Source organism: Podarcis pityusensis, assembly GCF_964106645.2.
Source record: "Podarcis pityusensis genome assembly, chromosome: 4".
In the NCBI taxonomy this organism is placed as follows: Eukaryota; Metazoa; Chordata; class Lepidosauria; order Squamata; family Lacertidae; genus Podarcis; species Podarcis pityusensis.
This window is the reverse complement of record NC_138027.1, coordinates 23,574,271-23,593,350: the sequence shown is the minus strand read 5'-3', so window position 1 is coordinate 23,593,350 and position 19,080 is coordinate 23,574,271. Positions and strand designations below refer to the sequence as shown.

At 44.7% G+C, this 19,080-nt stretch overlaps 1 protein-coding gene across 2 annotated transcripts; it reads left to right on the top strand.

Annotated features, from left to right (window-relative positions):
- GJA3 (gap junction protein alpha 3) lies at positions 1-12,341 on the top strand. 2 transcript variants are annotated; one of them, XM_081003377.1, is made up of 2 exons: positions 1-416; positions 7,844-12,341. In XM_081003377.1, exon 2 carries the CDS (start codon positions 7,861-7,863, stop codon positions 9,394-9,396), a length of 1,536 nt encoding a protein of 511 aa, XP_080859503.1. In that variant the 5' UTR covers positions 1-416; positions 7,844-7,860; the 3' UTR covers positions 9,397-12,341. The 2 variants fall into 2 exon arrangements, with proteins under 2 accessions (XP_080859503.1, XP_080859504.1); XM_081003378.1 differs by lacking the exon at positions 1-416 and adding an exon at positions 7,075-7,207.
- Positions 12,342-19,080: the final 6,739 nt, after the last annotated feature.

Below are 19,080 nucleotides of genomic sequence, written 5' to 3'. Positions count from 1 at the left end.
TCTCCCCCGGCGCTAACTTGGCGGGTTCAGCCAGGCCTTGCTCATCCGACGTGACAGCGGCGATGGCTGAGGGGGAGACCCTGGTCTCTCTCCCTCTCTCTGGGAGCCCCACGTTACCAAGCGCCATTAAACTTCCACACCGGACAGATTTCCCACCCTTTTTTTAAGCGTTCCTTTTTGTTTTATCCTTATTATTATTATTATTATTATTGTCGTCGTTATTCTTCTTATTAAATATTTTTTAGGGGGAGGGGGGAAGAGAGAGAGAGAATAACAGGACTTCTGCCTTTCCCCCTTCTTCCCTCCCCTTCTGGCTCTTCTTCCTCTCTCTCCTCGAGCCAGGCTGCCCTTTGACTCCCATGTGCCGAGAAGGACTTTGGTGAGCTTGGCCCGCCGGCTGCGCTCAAGAGTTTGGGGTAAGCGCCGGGGGGCAGAGGGGGAGAAGGAGGGCGCGCGCGGGTGCGGGAGACCGGGGCGGGGAAGGGACGGGACCTGCTCCGCGCCGCAGCCTCCCCTGCAGCGAAGGCCGTTCCGAAGTGCAGCCTGGCCTGGCCACCTCCTTGAGGACTAGCAACGTGGATTTCTTCCCTCTGCTGCTGCAAATGGAAGCGGGGGGGAAGTGCTGTCCCGCTTTCGGGGGCGCAAATATGTACTCAGCCCCTTATAATAAGGGGCTCCGTTGCGAGCATGGTGTGTGTGTGGCAGCTCTGGGAGCGCACGCTCTGCTGCTGGAAACTCCGCTTGAGCTGCATCTGCTTTGGGGTTAGGAGATGCGCTCGGGTCGCCTCCAAGGCAGGCGCGGTTCAGCCTTCTCCTGTAGCTCATGGGGGTGGGTGGGTAAGGATTTGATTTCTATCCTTTTCCCGTTTGATTGCTTAAAGCTGCTCTTCGTTTCTTCTTTGTTTTGTTTGCAAGCGCTTAAGTGCTTTAGGGGTGTGTGTGTGTGTGTGTGTGTGTGTGTGTTTTGCACTGACAGTCCCTTCTTTAACCGCTAGATAAGACAGGTGCTTGCTTTGCTGTGTCTTATTTGATTAAGAAATACTACATGACTAAATGAATACCCCACCGATAATATTGACATTTTTGTAACACTGCAGTCTCAGAAACAATTCCTATAGTTACAAGGCCCTGTGTGTGTGTTTATCTGTCACACACATATACTGGCAGGCGGCGGGTTGCATAGCAGTAGTGATGCTTTGGTCCAAAGTTGTGTACAGTAATTTGCTTCCCCTTGGTGTGATAATGACAACCTCGGGGATATCGAGTTTTTTCCCCCTGCTTTGCCTTGCTTAAAAGTATATAGCGAACGAAACGCAACATGTGAGAAGAGTTTTCCAGGTCACCAGTGATTCACTCCGTTGCCCTTCTTTACCCCCCCCCCCCTTTCTTGTTTTTCTCGCTGTAGAAATTTGTAAGATTTCGAATTTTTAAGTTCCTCGAGGCAAGGAGCTGAGTCTTGTCCTTCTATTGTTCTGTGCCTGGACACTAGTAGTAGTAGTAAATTAATTTATTATTATTATTAATTTAAGGGGGGGGAGGAAGACAATGTGCACCATAATTTTTAAATTCAAGTCTGGCATGGAATTCTGATTTTTAACTGCGACTTACCGTTTCCTTTAAAATGTGCACTTTTTATTTAGTGGACGTGCTGAATGCTCTTCAGGATGGCGTGTTGTTTATCAGTGCAAGGGCAGACGGTAAAACGTTTCCGTTACTTTAAGGTGTTGCCCGTAGTACTGGCGCCTAGGGCTCAATCCTGCTCAACATGAATTCGGAAATAAGTCAGTAGAATTGTCCACCAGGAAATAAATCGCATGAATATATACGAAACAGGAATCTACCCTCTGCAGGATGAACTCAGATTAAGCCCTGCTAATTAATTTGCTTCGCTTATTTGCGACTAGTTGGCAGAGGATAAGATGCCACGGAAAGAGGCTTCCTAAGGTCAGAGATACCCGAGCAGACTCGAAGCCCAAACACGGTAGTGGATTCTTCGGATCGTGTGAAAGGTAGACCGGAGGATGAGGAGCGAGGCTTGTCCTGTTGCTCCGAGTTTGCAAGAAAAGGGCACCGTAGAGGTAAATCGTGGTTCAGAGTTTTTGCTGGTTCCCGGGCTTCGCTGCAATCCTGGACCCATTTACTTCGGGATCAGTATCACTGAACGCAGCAGGTTTTGCTTCTGAGCACACAAATATAGGATTGCGTGGACAGTTCAGCAGATCGGGCAGGGGAAATAGAGTTGCTTTGCACTTTTATACAATTCAGCAGATCGGGCAGGGGAAATGAGTTGCTTTGCACTTTTATAGCAGGGAATATTCCGAGATCACTAGAAGTTAATTTTCCTCCAGAATCCTATCGTCCGCCTGATCGCACCCCCCACCCCAAACCAGTTTTATGTGTCACCCCAAAATTATTGCTAAAATGCAATGGGAAAGTCTATAATCGACCTTTTAACCACCGGGAGGCGTTTGAAGTATCGCTAGGAAACGAATTTGTAATTAGAATCGGCACATTTAAAAAATAATAATTAACAATTAGAATTTAGAAGCCTTGTTCACATGAGCCGAAGTTGCAAACCAAATGTGCACCCGATCGGCGTTCAGTGTAATGTAGGGGAACGTGAGAACGTCTTGGAACCGCGTGTCAATGTTTGTGGGAACAGGAACCACGTTCTCAGGGGTACCCGAGAAATGCCAGGAATTCAGCCAGTCGTGAGGTCTCGGTTCCTCGGGAGGTAAGTCCTTGGGGCTTACGTAATTCCTGGCGTGCCTTGCGGGACAATCCTGCGCACATTTTACTAAGTGAAAAAGCCCCAGTAAAAATATCTGTCGGGCTTATTTCAAAGTTGAGGTCATTAGGCTGGTGTCATGAGCTGCGTTGGATGCAGCTCATCTTCCCTCTAACGAAACAATCAGAGCACCGCGAGATGCTGATGCCAAGGTGCAAAATCATTGGGTGCGATCCTAAACGCATCTACTTGGCAGCAAGTTCCACGGAAGCGGTGGCCGTTCTTGCAAAGGAGCGTGTTTGGGATTGTCTCCTCGAGCCCCTTGATTCCGTGGGACTTACTCTGAAGTACTGTAAACATGCGTGGATCCGCCTGCGCGTGACTTGCGCGTTTCCTTTCCCAGCGTAAGTTACATTGCCGGCTCCTTTAAGGCTCCCCCGCCCACTTTCCCCGGTGTCATGAATACTCCTTGGTGCGGAATATTTGTGAAATCCGATTTTCTAATTCCGGATTAAGATAGGACGAGTTTGTATACTTTTGAGGCGCTGGTTGGAGGGAGCCAGGGAATCGATGTTTTCAATCGTCTCTGGAGCACTTGACGCTAAATACAACAAAATGAATTAATAACGTTTCGATTATTAACAATTTGGCTCTTAAGCAACCCGAATCCACCGCCCACTTTAAAATACTGTAAGATGATTTGGTTTGGTGGAGTCAGTAAAATCGAATCGGTTTAGATTGGTTTAAATTTCACTTTGGCAGGACTTCAGAGGAGGCTGCCCCTGTGAGTTTGAACCACAATCTAAATATATTTAAATATTTCGGACCTTGGGACCAGCACGCTTCTTTCTCCTCCCGAAGCTAAGCCCCTGAAGGTGTTGGTGGCAGTTCTCACCATGGGGCTCATGAGAACAAACAGGCTGAATTCTAGAAATGAGTTAGTGGGTCATCCACCATCTCTAACTTCATGGAGACTCTTGATACTGTTACAAGAAGATGCACACGGAGGAGGTCTATATCTGGTCCTCCAGATATAGATGGACTACAAATCCCATTACCCCTGGCCACCATGCTGGCTGGGGCGAGGAAGTCCAAAAGCATCTTCAGAGTCACATATTTTCCCAATCTCTATATAGTATTCGTTTTGAATTGAAGCCAGTCTCTACCAAAAGAACCACTTTGTTCCTTTCGAGGAGGAGGAATCCGTTAGATTTGCTGGAGGGGATCTGAGAGAGGATGCTGAAGAACATTTGGTCAGATTGTGCCTGTTTTCTGATCCTGCTTCCTGGACGTTATAGAGAGGGAATAATGACTGAACAAGTGTCATGGAACCGATACAGATTGTGCCACTGGCATGAATGCTGCAATCCTAACCCTGTTTACCTAGGAGTAAGCCCCGCAGAATTCAATAGGGCTTACTTCTAAGTAGACATGGTTAGGATTGTGCTGTTAAACATTAGTATGAGGTATACGTTCAAGCTCATCTCAGAGCTCAAAACAATAATTTAATGTATTTGGAGACAAATCCTGATTTGACTAAATGCTATTAAACATTTAAATGAGTAATATATACATTGTTGTAGATTTCTTCCAAAGAAAGTACTGTCATTTGATACATTTAAAATTAATAAAGCTTTGATTGTCTAATTGATTCCTAAAGTGAAGCTTTAATTGCAGGGGTTTTTTTAAGTTCTCCAATTAAATATTAGGGATTATAATAAGTAAATATATGAAGTACTCCTGGGGCACAGTTTGTTCTGAGCCACCCTCCTCTTCTCTATGATAAATGCTATGATAAAGAAACTCAAGAATGGCTTTTCTTTCCTGTTTATGTATTTTGAATGAGATTGATATGATTTCTCTTCTAACAATAATAAATAGTTGAAGCAGTGTTCTGCTGAAATTAATACAAATACACCTTTCAAATCAGGATTGCCTGCAGAACTGATGGGCCTGGAACTTGGGTTTATGTTTGGTTTTTTTTATATTGCCTCTGATGCGCTCTTTAGTGAGGAATATTTTAAAATCCCCTATTTCCAGAGTCATGAAAAAAGAAAATATTTAAAACATCCCTCTTAAAAACATTCTCGTTTAGGCAAGCTTATCCAGATGCTTAGAAATCCTGATATGCATTTTAATATGTTTTAGTATTTTAACTCTTTGTATGTTTTAAAGTCTTGTATTTTTAAAAAATATTATTTTATCTTTTTGTAAAATGCTTTGAGAATTTATTTATTTTTTACAATCAGACGGTGTATACATTTTATGAAATAGATAAATTAACAACAAGTGGTAGTTTTTGCTTATCAAGCTGTGAGCTTTCTTGTAGCTATTCCTCTCAGGATCTTCAACACTCAATGGCATTCTGCAATACATAAATGTATTTCTATTTAATCAGTTGACAATTCAAGCTGCTCTGACTACTGTCAAGAGTCAGCTATGATATAACTCCTCCAGGTGTGATATCCACATAGGCTTTCACCTGTTTAAACCTGACCGTTTTGTGATCATGGTTCAGCTGAAACAGAAGCAGAGGAGTGCCAGCAATTCACCAATGTTTTGGATCACACTAGAGGGCACCAGGTTGACAAGTTTGGAAGTTAGGCTTGGATGTTTTGCGCACTAACACTTTCCCACAAGGAAAGCATTTCGGCTAGCTGCAGTCAGAGCAGGAGATCTGAGCAGTTAGCAGGTGATCCCTGTGTATTGATTCCACATGTGTGTGTTTTTACAGTGCACGCACACACACGGACAGAGTATTGGACTAGGAAGACGAGGCTCAAATCCTTGCTTACTCAGATAACTCATTTGCGCACCTTAACTATCTCTCAGTCCAGCTTACTTCACAAGACTGTGGCAAAGATAAAACTGGCTAACATTGTGGACCTTGCTCTGTGCTCAGTGAAGGAAGAATAAGGTGCAAATGTGATAGATAGATAAATATACATTTAAAAAAGCTGAAGCTAGTCAGCGGTTTCCTAGCATATAGAGTAACAAAGAAATGTGGGTGGGCTCATCATATCTATGTGTCGGTTTTGTGCTATTATTTACTATATGCTGTTGTGTGAGCAGCTTATGCAAAGGAAGGTCCTCCATTGTCCCTTTGCATAAGCAGGTTCTTGCCAACCTACAATGGCAGCTCCCATCAGCTCTGACCAGCACTGGGTCCCCCAGCACTTGGGACTGACTTTGGGGGGCAACAGGGAAGCAGGAATATCTACTGCTGGAAATTGGAACTGAAAGCAAATGAAGTGTTTTCCTTGTCAAGAGAAGAGCAGCCTTTATGTCTGAGACATCTGTGATATAACTCATGCACAGATGGAATGAAGTGGGCATCATCTAAAGATTTACAGACATATTGTGCTGATCACCATTTTTGCTGCAATAGTAATCCTGTATACTGATAGTGAGCTCATTTAGCTCATGCAGCCAAAACTACGCAAGAGGATTGGAGGAACACGAAAGTTTGCAGAACTACAAACAACAACAACAACAACAACCCACTACCCAACTTAAATCTGCAGTGGGGGAAGAGAAACGCCCCCCCCCCCTCAACAGCTAAATAAGGATGCAACACTTTCAGTACCAATGTAAAGCTGACTGTTGGGGTGGGAAACAGAAATATAGGGCTGGTGGAATGGAGTATTCTGGAAAGCGGCATACTTTTTTGAGCTCCCTTGACCAACTACATTCTTTCTGCGGCACCCCTGTGGGGCTCAGGAGCCCAGTGATGTCACCCCTTGCCTGCAGAGCTGGCAGCCCCTCACCCCTTTCCAAACACCCTCCCTTATGAAGTGTTCCCTCAGCCTCCTCTCCCCTCTCCTTGAGAGTCCTCTGGGCAGCCACTGCTGCCACCCCTGGTCTCTGAGCTGCCCCCCCATGCCCCAAAGAGAGGTGCCTCCTCACACTGCCCCTGGGACTTGTCTGTCCATTCCCAACAACAAGGGCTGGTGGACTGGCTGGCTAGGCTCCCTTGCCTGCTTGCTTGCTTACTCCGAGGCCGCCTCAGCTCCTGGCAACCAGCACCCCCTGACCAGCCCCAGAGGAACCATTCACCTGGGGAGCTTGTAGCCAGGGCTGCTGCAACAAACAGCTGTGCAAGTCTTTGGGAGGCAGAGATGCAAGAGGGCATCAGAGGAGGGAGGGAAGGAAAGAGGGACAGAAGGCAATGTTGCCCACAGCACCCCTGACCACCATTCAAGGCACCCCAGGGTGCCACAGCACACTGGTTGATAAAACCACTGATCTGCACAGCAACCTGTTATTGCAGCCCCTTTTCGAAACAAATTGTTGAGTTGAGTACAGAACCTACTGTTAGCGAAACACCATTCTGAGTATAGCCCACAATTAGCTCATGTGTTCCAGGACCTAATTGGGAGGCCTGAAGGGCTCATGTGCAAGTCCAAAGATGCAATTCTGTGAAGAGCTCCAGCCTGAGTTCCCAAAAGACTTCCATCTAGACATACAGCTGACCACATGGTAAAAATGTTTCTGGAATGTACTACTGACTACAGGTGGTGGTGGTGGGGAGATACACTCAAGTTAAAATACTTTGATGCTGAGACTCGTGCTGTTAAGATCACTCTGATAAAATGTGTCTGTCTGTGCACTCCAGGCCCATATTAGTTACTGTGTACATAGGACTCAGCTGTACAGCTGCAAATATAACGTTTTAAGTGCACTATACAAATGTGACACTAGATGGCGATGGTGAGCTAATTGCAAATTCAATATATATATTTAAACTTTTTTTTTGTTAAGCATTTTTACAGAGTTGTTTTTATATGTGAAGGTTCAGCCGTAGTGATTTCCAACTACCACCCACCTCCTGAGCTACTATGAGTGATAATTTGCCTTTCGTTATATGTTTACCTATTTTCTGTGCTATGGTCCCTTTGTAATTCAAAGCTACAAATCATGAATTTATTGTTTTTCAACCTAATATCCTAGATTATATGTTCCCACTCTTATTGATTATAATAATGAATTATTGTGAAAAGACTGCCTTGCACAGAAATGCCTGAGTGTGGTTTGAGGGGGAATTGCTTACCAGTTTCTCAGGGATTTTTTATTTTTATTTTTGGTAATAATGCTGCCATAATGTTCTTATTGTAGGTTAGAGAGCTGAAACAATGGGTGACTGGAACTTTCTGGGGAGACTATTAGAGAATGCGCAAGAGCACTCCACAGTTATTGGCAAAGTTTGGCTGACGGTACTGTTTATCTTCAGGATTTTGGTGCTGGGGGCGGCTGCTGAGGAGGTCTGGGGAGATGAACAATCAGATTTTACATGCAACACCCAGCAACCTGGTTGTGAGAACGTCTGCTATGACGAAGCCTTCCCCATCTCCCACATCCGCTTCTGGGTGCTGCAGATCATCTTTGTCTCCACCCCGACCCTCATCTACCTGGGTCACGTGCTCCACATTGTGCGCATGGAGGAAAAGAAAAAAGAGAAGGAAGAAGAGATTAGGAAAACCGGAAACGGCAGGGAAGCAAGCCGCCTCCTGCAAGGATCAAAAGCGGAAGTGGGCAGCGGCGAGAACAGCAGCGGCAGCAACGACAAGCAGCCGCCAAAGCAGAAAGAGGAGAAACTACCTGTCCGCGATGAGCATGGCAGGATTCGCATGGCAGGTGCCCTGTTGCGCACCTACGTTTTCAACATTATCTTCAAAACTCTCTTTGAAATAGCCTTTATCTTGGGCCAGTACTTCCTTTACGGTTTTGAGTTGAAGCCACTCTACCGTTGCGGCCGCTGGCCCTGCCCGAACATTGTAGATTGTTTCATTTCGCGGCCCACGGAGAAGACCATCTTCATCATCTTCATGCTGGCGGTGGCCTGCCTCTCTCTGCTCCTCAACATGTTTGAGATGTACCACTTGGGATGGAAAAAATTCAAGCAGGGCATGACCAGTAGACGCAGCCATGCAGCAGCCACCTTCACCCCCCTCACGCCAGCCTCAGAAGTGGAGGACTCCAAACCTGTCTCCCACGCAGCCTTGCCGGTACCTGCAGCACCACCAACCGCGACCTCCATCACCATGCCTGAAACTCGTACCATCACCCCGCTGGTTTATCAACAAGCTGGGTTGCCACACTACGCAGACGTTACCTCCAGGCCACAGCCGGCCTCTGTTGCAACCTCTCTGACTGGCTACCCAGGGGGTCCTTTGGCCGGCGAGGACAGGCACAAAGCCCTCAGGCACACGGCAGTCTCCACCCCAGTCGCAACCACGTCGTCTATCCCTTCACCTTCGCCCGTCAACAACTCCTACTTCAGTAGCCAAGCGCTGGCTGATGAGCACAACTGGGCCAATTTGGCCGTCGAGCAGCAGAGGAAACTCGCAGGCTCCAGCTCAGCTGCCTCCTCCACCCCCAGTAGCCTCCGACAACCTCACCCGGAGCAAGGGGAGCCCAGAGAGCACCCGCCGCCTCCACCTTCTCTGTCGCCTGTGGCTGCCGCCAACAGCAGCAGCCTAAGTACCAGCCTGAGTGGGGGCAGTGGCAGCAAGTGGGATGGAGAGGGTGAAGAGGAAGGGTCCTCGATGTCGGCTGCCTGCACCTTGGTGGAGATGCACGACCCACCGCTGCTCATAGACACGCGTCGCTTGAGCAGGGCTAGTAAATCCAGCAGCAGCAGAGCCAGGTCTGATGACTTGACCGTGTAACTGGATCCCCTACGCCGGGAGGAATAAGAAGATGAAGGTAGCAAAGTGTAAAGGGGAACTATTCTGGGGGGTAGGGAGGCTTAACCCCAGGACAAGGGGATAGGGGAGGCCAAGATCCCAAACTTTGAAGCTTGCAGTTCTTGCACTCTGTGGGTTGTAGTGGTGGTGAGGGCGGGGGCGGGACAAACACCAACGTTTTCTAATAGGTTGGGGGTGGCGAAAGCGCAGCCCACCGGCCAAGGGACCAATAGCAGCCAGATCACGTGAGAGGAAAAGAGGCCTTCGTAGATTATAGGTGCTAGCAGCAAATGAGAACATGCTGTTGTAATCACATATCCCAACAAGCAATGCTTAGTCCTTGTCGTCATCTGTCATCTCATTCTGCCCCTCATTATGATCCAGTTCCAGTTCCTTTCACAGGCTCACATTTAGTTCTAGTAAGCAGAGGGTTTCTTCTTCCCGTTCACCTCACTTCCATAAACCTGAAGCTCACCAAAGCCAGTCCAAGCCATTTTGCTGCCTGAGGCAAAGGACAAGATGGTGCCCATCTCCCACTCTACATGCAAAAGTTGACTAGACTATCAGTTGAATCTTACTCAAATGGTGCCAATGGGATAGCATCCTCCCCAACATCTTAGGGCAGCAAACTAGTTTAAGGGATGCAGGAAAGACTGTGTGGCACACACATCTCTGACCTCCAATAGAAGGCCTTGCTGCTTCTCACTATCAGCCACCTGAGGCTGTTGCCTCACTCTGCCTAATGATAGGGTCAGCCCTGAAGGTAACTGCAGATCATCTTTCCCCTTCGTGGTCAAAGAGCCACAGTTAAAACAAAAGCAGGTTTAGGTGTCTTCAGTTAATTTAAGGCAGCTTTCTGCTCTTCACAAATTGTCAGTTTCTAATGGGTCTGTACTGACCCCTTGCTGTAGACTGAAGTGTTCATTTTTTTTCTTTTTTTTCCATTCTTTTCTTTTTGGCTCTTAATCTGTGAGGAAGTGTCAAGCTTGAAATTCTACACAAGTGTTTCCAAACCATGAAGACACATTTTAAATCTATGTATTTTTAAACCTTTGGTTACCTTTCTTGAAATTGTTTCTGAAATTATAAATGCAAGAACAAGAACGTAAAGCACACACATCTTAAGATATGGCACACTTTGGCTTTTAACCCAGAAAAGCAAAGAAACCGTTCCAGTATTTTATGCTTATTGTGAACAAAACTATAGGATGAACTAGGACTGTGCATTTTAGGTGGCTAAATATTTTTGAGCTAGTTGGGGAAAATAGTGAGGGCACAACTGAGCTAAAAAGAGGCATAAACACTTGATTTCAGTGGAGTGAGTAAAATAAGCAGCAGATTACAATCTCAACCCAAAAAGAGATTTTTTTGGGGGGGTCTGCTGTTGTAAAATGTATTTGGCAAAAGTAATAAACAGTGAAACTGAAAGACTAAAACTACAGTGCACACCTGAAGATTTTAAAAATAACCTATGTATTTCAAATTAATGTGGCAGTGCACTTAGCTCGTTAGTTTTATCTTTATTGTCTCTTTGTATTGACTCTGGTCATCTTCACAAATGGGAATTGGCTTCTGTTTGATTTCCAGCATAAAAAAAATGTCCAAAATGAAAAATTAGGCCCTGTACCACAGAAAGTTGATTGTGCTTAAGTACCTTTGAAATCCATTGGTCTTGTTATTTGCAGCTAGCCTCATCGATCTCAACAGGACCTAAGCGCAACTGACTTTTTCTGGATCAAAGCCTAATGTGCAGTGTGAAACTATTTTATCTGGTATTTCTTAAGTACATGTTTACTTTTCTCATATATCTAAATCACATTCAACCACTTTACTGTCTAGAAATGTTGGTGTCTATTTGACTAAGCGGCAACTTGTCTTCCACTATCTGAATCCATTTATTCCAGACTAAAGATGTCATTTTTTGAAGAAATAAAGTGAAGTGCACTGTGCTATAAATTAACAGTGCAACGTGGCACATGCCTGCTCAGGAGTAGCCTCACTGAGTTCAATGAGGCTTATTTCCAAGTAAGCCAATATACGATTGCAACCTAAATCAGAGGAAGATTTAAAGATCGTAGGTTGTATCCAACAGTGGAGGTGGGGGGGAGTTCCGATCATGTGGGATTTCCCCTTCCACTCCTCTCTCTGCCTGTCCCCAAAACTGCTCTGGAGGGTTCTTCTGGAGGGGCTGCAGGGGAGAGGAGGGGGATGATCTTTTGCAGACTTGGAAATCTGCTGTGCTAGTGGAACAGCAGCATTGGATATGGCCCGGAATGTCTGGATCAGACCAAAAGTTTATCTAGTCTAGCATGCTGCTTCCCAAAGCAACCAATCAGATGCTCACTCCCAGTTGGTCCACCATCAAATTGCATTCCCTGATGCCTCTGAATCTGGATGTACCCCTATAGCCATCATGACTAATAGCCATTGATAGGTCCATTCTGTGTGGATTTGTCTAATCCCCTTTTAAAGGCATCTAAGCACTGCCTTAATATATCATGATAGATGACATTCTGCTCTCGGGGTTGCATATGCAATGTTGCTGACGCCAGCATTAAGTCAACAGGCTTGTCTAAGCAGAAATGAGAACAGAATTGTACTCAGTTTGCCTCTTCTTTTCTTTTTATACTATATTGTCTGAAATGTAACACAAAACGAATTGCCAAGGTAGCACCATATATCTTATTTCAATAAATAAATAAAAGGGGGAAAGATAGTTGCTTCAATGTTCTTTGTACACACTGTATCTCAAGGAATAGAGTGATTTCTCCAAAGTTAGCCTGGTTTTCTATTTAATGAGTGCTGTTCCTAATCTAGGAAGGCACCAAGGAAAGGAGTAAATTACGTAACAGCTTGGAATGGAATTTGACTCACAATTTCCTAGGCTCCCTGATAATTCCCTGTGCTGCCCACATTCCAAGCAATGTTAAAGGTATCTGCATAATAATAATAATAATGAAAACTTGTTATAGCATCATTTATTTATTGCTTTGGCCACATGGGCCAAGCCTTACTTAAAAGATTGCTTTGTATGCCAAGCTTTTTAATATACTATGTCCTACGCATTCCAACTCAAAAGCAAGACCCACTGAGTTCAATATGACTTTCTCCCAGGGGAGTGTTGTAGGACTGCAAACTAGGCCTTGTTCTAAATTTACTAAAATAAATTCCAACTCTCTTGGAAGGATATAGAGAAATACTTTGGCATCAGATACCAGTATTTATTACTTTTTACTGAGATAACATCCACATAGGCCATAGAGGCACATAGGCACAAGTAAGAACCAAAAGCAGAATAGGAGCAAGGGTTCAGTTCATGAATACCAAGAAAACACCTCAATTAATATATTTCAACCAACTTAGAAAGCAATTAGTTCAAGAAACATCTGCTGGGAAAAACAACATATCCTGTTGTAAATATGTTCATTTACCTTGGGGTTTTTTTGTTTTTTTGGTCGTTAAAACAAAACAGAGAGTATGGTGACAATTAACTCTTGTAGCTTTTTTTGGGGGGGGCTCAATATTGGAAGAGGTTTCTCAAAGTAGTATGTATATAAGGGTGTTTTCACATGTGACTTTTAAGAAGCTGAGTGTACCAATTAATCAAATGAAAAAGTGACATTCATATGTTGTTTTGAAACTGTCTCTCTCTAGCTTTTTAAATCCCACTGACAAGTACAGCATTCATAGGCAGCATACCGGAGGCACAGGCCACGATCCTGCACAGATTTTATTTTCCTTAAACTGTATCAACTTCAATGGAACTTAAATTATTTTATATATAATTGCTGGAACAGGGCTTGGGAAACCTCTGTCGCTCCAGATGTTTTTGGACTCCCCCAGCCAATAGGGCCAGTAACCGGGAATGGTGGTTGTTGGAGTCAAACAACATCTGCAGGGCCACAGGTTCCCTATCCCTGGTCTAAAAATTGTGTTATTCCACTACTGAGCTTTGTAGACATTCCTGCAGGTAATTTCCACTGGATGCAAACCAACATACTCAGGCATAGAGTGAATCTGTAAGACTTAAAAATATCCTATTACTGGAAGTATATGCAACATCGGCCAACTCATGTCTTTGCCACTGCCAAATTTCTCACCCCACGCTCCCCTTCCTGTCAAAGAAATATAGGATATCCCCTGCTCCCTACTCGCCCTTGCGAGTTATGTAATAAACATCATTGGTACTCCATGTATTGGTGGGATTTCCCCACTAGGACATTTCTCCCAGGTGATCAAGCATGGGGAAAGCAATGTAATAATATGTAGAAGGGTTTGGGTTTGTTTGTTTTAGTTCACCAACAGATGGTTAAGAATTACTATGGACAACAGTGGGAATATCTCCCCTCCAAGGGAGCCTTTAATCAGCACACAGCCCTCCCCCTCCCCAGTTTTGTAGTGGAGAGACAAAAAAAGTTGTGCCCGCTTTGATCCGAAGCCAAGGGAGTCCTTACCAGGCTACCCACAAAGTTAATGAAGCTACACATGGAAGGAAAAAAAGATGCAGCCCATTTTAACATCTTGTAAGACACAAGTTAATTCAGGTCACTGAAATATCTTGTAACATATTTTGGCAAAACTATAAAGAGGAAAGGGAGATTTGGAGCATATTGGCCAAAAAAAATGGTCAGTAACAGATAGATGATAGATAGATGGATATAGAAACAGTATTTTAGGACCTTTTTCAGTTTGATCTCTTTTTGCTTATTAGTGTGCTGATTATGTTATTGACTTTTAAATCCTGGTGGGTATTTAAATATACATATTTTTAGGTACTCTGGATTCTCTTCCTTGTGAAATGTGTGCCCTGTTCATTATTCGGTTTCTTGAAGTTTACATTAAATTATTGCCCCTTCACACAGTGGGTTTCCCGCCCTAAACAGAAGAGTCATGTAATTTTGTTAATTCCACAAGCAGACCATAATGGGAATATCCCATGTAGAGCATAACATAATTCCTACCTTTGTCTCTCCCTTCTCGTCTGCTTCCCACCCCCCACTTCCACTTCCCCATTATTTTAGATTGTAAGCTCCTCGGAAGCAGGGGCTGTCTTTCTCTTGCCTATGCACCTCTCTAAAGCACCAATAATGCTATGTTAATAGTTAGGATGCATGCATCTCAAGTTGTGATTTACATGTGCCTTCTCACAAGTCCCCTGTGTGGGAATTTCGTGATAAGCGTTGAAGCCCATATGTGAAAGTTTATTTGCAATTAATGGAACGTATATGTACATTCAGGGTCCAGCTGTTACGGGACAAGTTGCCACCGTCATTTGAAGCAACAGCCCCCTCCTGGGTTCTTGTTTTTGTTTTAGAATCTCTGCATTGTTCCCATGTGGAAGATTTTGTTTCCTTGCTACGAACAACGTGCCAGTTTTATTTGCTCACAGAGATATTTCTTGTGAAACCTTTTGCATAAGTATAAATTATTCCCATGAGACAAACACGGCTATGCAGGTTTGGATTTTTTTAAAAAAATGTTTAGTTATTATACTCTTTGATTTCTGGCATTTCACAACTGTTGGTATACAGTAAGCCCACAACTTACGCATGGTTAACACATTCAGCTTTACGCACTGGGGTAAAAAAAGTAAAAAATAAAAGGAGGTGGGTGTCCAGGGGAAAAAAAAGACTTTTAGTAATCCCACTCATCATTGACTCCAATAGGTTTTGACTATATGTGATTCTGGCTTTAGGTGCAACCTCCAGAATGTAACCCCTGTGTAAATTGCGGGCTTACTGCATTTGAAATAAGTGTGTGCAATTTTGAAGCAGAAGATATATTCCCTCTTAACACAATGTATTTCCACTGGAGAATCGGATTGCATCAGAAGGTTTACTCATTTATGTCGCTCGAAGTACACGTGTCCTTCGACATCACCGAACCTCCCAACAAGGAAGGAGAGAATTTTCTGGGCAGTCAGGGACTTGTAATCACGCCAAAAGCATCAAACTGTTCCAAGTGCTGTCTTTGAAGAAGTGCCTTGTGGATTAATTATGTGAGAACCAGTTGGTGTCCATGTTCATTTACCTCAAATGTTTACAAAACTGTTACTAAATAAACTTTTGTACCATAACGCTGTCTCTTATAAATGACATTTCCACACACCCATCCCATTGGTTGCTGCAGCTGCTGTTTCTTCTTCTTCAAGTAGCACAAACAACTTTCTTAGAGCTTTACATCATGGTCACCTCTACAGCATACATTTAAAACACATTTAAAGCAGATAGCTTCCCCCAGAAAATCTCGGGAGCCATAGTTTATCCTTCACGGGGCCACAACTCCCGGCACCCTTAAACTACAGCTCCCAGGATTCCACGGGAAGTCATGTGCTGTATGGCTGTGACCAACTACTCCTCTCAGGTTGAGGTTGTCTGACATAGAGAGAACACTTACCTCCAACTCTAGGAAGTAACTTACTGTTGTTGCTTCCAGTGCAGGAAGACAATAAAAGGGCCTGCTCTGAGGTTATTGTGTGGGAGCTTTCGTTGTATCATTTTTACCCACACCACAAACCAGAAGTCAGAACGTGTGAGAAGAACCCACAAAGAATTTCCTTCCCTCGCTTTCCATGATACATGCATGGAAAAGAACTAAGCCGCAATTGCCTTCCCAATGAACCCCCAGAATGCAGGAAGAAAGGGCACGCTGCACAGGGTCCCCCAGACTGCAAAAGTTATGTCAGAACATAGGGCAACCACTTACACATAATAAAGAAGGGCAAACAAGCAGTTTTCCATAGCTGCTGTGTCTCCTAACCTCTACGTATAATTCTGCAAGCTGGGTTTGCTGGCATGTGATTGAATCCCACCTGAAAATAGCAATACAGTGGTACCTCAGGTTACATAGACTTCAGGTTACATATGCTTCCGGTTACAGACTCCGCTAACCCAGAAATAGTACATTGGGTTAAGAACTTTGCTTCAGGATGAGAACAGAAATCATACGGCGGCGGTGCAGCGGCAGTGGGAGGCCCCATTAGCTAAAGTGGTGCTTCAGGTTAAGAACAGTTTCAGGTTAAGAACGGACCTCCGGAACGAATTAAGTTCTTAACCCGAGGTACTACTGTAGGCTGGGAGAGCCTTCACATGCCTGCAAGGTCTCCTTATATTCTCGATAGCTACTGAGCAACTTGGAGTCCTCTGCTCCCTCCCTTCCTCAGATTATTATCTTCAAACTGGACTTGGACGAGGCAGCCCTTCAAACAGAGGACTGTGCTCTGTAAAAAGCTGATGCGCAACCACCCTACGAAAGGGCCAGTGAGCTTAGCTAGGCACAAGTCTTTGGAAGCAGACCCTTTTGGAAACCAATGGCTTAAGATGCAGAAGTCGACGAAGACATGGTAAGAGCAGGAGCCTTTGAAGAGGAGTCACCACATGACTTGAAACGGATCCCGGAGAAGAAGGGATTTATGTGCAGCACCCAGTCCCTGGTCAGATTTGCAAAAGACCTGGTAGTGGGGAGCTGGGATGCAGCGCTGCTGCTACCTGCTGTCAGGGAATAGACTGAGGTCGGAATGGTGGAGACCGCCCTCCTCCTACTGCAAAAGAGAAGACAGTATAGATTTCCAACAGTGGTTTGCAGAAGGCCACAGAGGGGAGAAGCTGGGAAATATTGGGAGAGGAGCAGGAAGAAGCAGCAGCACCAGGGAAGGGACAGCTGACAGACTCAGTGTCTTTAGAAAGCATTCCAGGACCTGGCGGGCATTGAAAGTAGGAGAGCAGTAAGCTCAGAGGCAGGGAGCACAGATCAGCCAATGTAGGATGACGTATAATAGGAGAGACGGAGGGGGTGGAGATTTACTCGGAGCAACACCGTTATCCAAGAGAGATGGCATTTCTACATCTCTCTCTGTGAATATTGAATAAAAGACCTTGGTAAGAGCTTCTTGTCTTTCCTTTACTGGCAGCCGGTTGTGAGGGAGGGGGAGTGGGTTCCCTGGAGCCTGACAGGCGGTACACAAAATAAATAAATATCAGGAGTGGGGATTGTGCAGCCCTCCAAATACTATTGGACTCCAACTCCTGTATTCCTGACTGCGTGATGTTGATGGAAGTTAAGTCCACCAACATCGGCGGGCCACAAGTTCCCCCTTCCTTGATGTACAAGGGGTCCTCTAAGCTTACACGTTCATGACATGGTTCTTAGTGGCAAGGCAAAATCCCCATTCCTCTCAGCTGCCATGTGGTGGTCTAGGATAGCTGCATTCTTGCACACACCAGGAAAGGACTGAATATAATGCCACTGCCTGGAAGGAATCCCAGTGGCACTTCCAATGGCATGTGAATGGTAGGGAGCCACTCAGGTCTCACACCCTGTACAAAAACTACTGCCAAACAATACGTAAGGTTCTATCAAACCAAGTTGTCCTGTTAGCAAAAGGATTTCGATCTGCACAATGGGACTTTTTGTCCCTTGCCTCCCCAACCTCAATCTATTATGGGTTTCCTCCTCAACCCTCCAGAGCAGGCATAGGCAAACTCAGCCCTCCAGATGTTTTTGGCCTACAACTCCCATGATCCCTAGCTACCAGGAACAGTGGTCAGGGATGATGGGAATTGTAGTCCCAAAAACATCTGGAGGGCTGCATTTGCCTATGCCTGCTCCAGAGCATTTTTTGGGGCATGCAGTCCCCTTGTGCAGGCCAAACACTCTGTGCTAAGACCATGGGCTGCCCCCCCTTAAATCAAGTAAATAAATAAAAATCTTTAACCCACTACAAAAAAAGGCTCTGCTGCATCTTTCTTGCTCAGCCATGCACCAGTAGAGCAGTCATTCAGTACCTTGCGAGAGTGAAGACCTGCCTAAGGCTGATAGTGACAGGGGAGCATCTAAATGGCCCACGCTGAGTTGTGCACAGAAAAAATGCATTGGGGGAAAAGGATGAAATTGAAAAGAAAATGCTGGAAAGGTTTTCAGCAAATCCAAGAAAACTTGTTTTAGTTTAGATTTTTAAAATAAAATGAAAAAAGCTGTGTTTGTTGCAATTTTATGAAATATACTCATTAACCGCGTGAAAGGTACTCCCTGGTGTTAATTTTTTATTTAGCTCCCTAGTTTTCAAATGATTGAAGATTTTGACAGATTTTTCTGAGCACTTGGGGTCAAAAGAAAGTAATTGAAGACAACTGTTGGGGAGACATTTCATTCCGAATCTGCTAGACAGAGCCAGACAGAGGATGATGGCAGGTGGGTGTCCTGCCCACGCCAACATAAATCCTAGCTACACCCATGGCTAAGACACTTGCTTCCTTTCATACAACCAGTATTCAGAAACAATTCACATTTAATTAAGGAAGCTTTTTGTTCATGTCCCTGCAGCCAGAGATGAGCAGACTTTGTCCTCAACTTTGTCCAGTCCAAAGCTTTGAGCAAGACAGGTTTGCAAAGACAAATCTTTTAAAGGAACAGCAGTGTTGGAAATGTTTTACCCTGGAGAACAAAACAAGAGCAGGCAGGGAAGAACTAAGTTTCAGCTTCAGTACAGCCTGGATTTTCCACTTCACCCCCAGCTAAATCCCAGAAAAATGAGTCTTAACTTGCATCCATTAACTTGTGTCCTTTCAAACAAACAAAAACCATTCCTTGTGTTAGACAGCATCACATATTAAGAGTCACAAATTACGTGGGACGTGGTTGTTGTTGTTGTTTTAAAAGCTGCACAAT

Coding starts and splice junctions, on each gene's coding strand:
- GJA3 (XM_081003377.1), top strand. CDS start 7,861: ATGGGTGACTGGAACTTTCTGGGGAGACTATTAGAGAATGCGCAAGAG.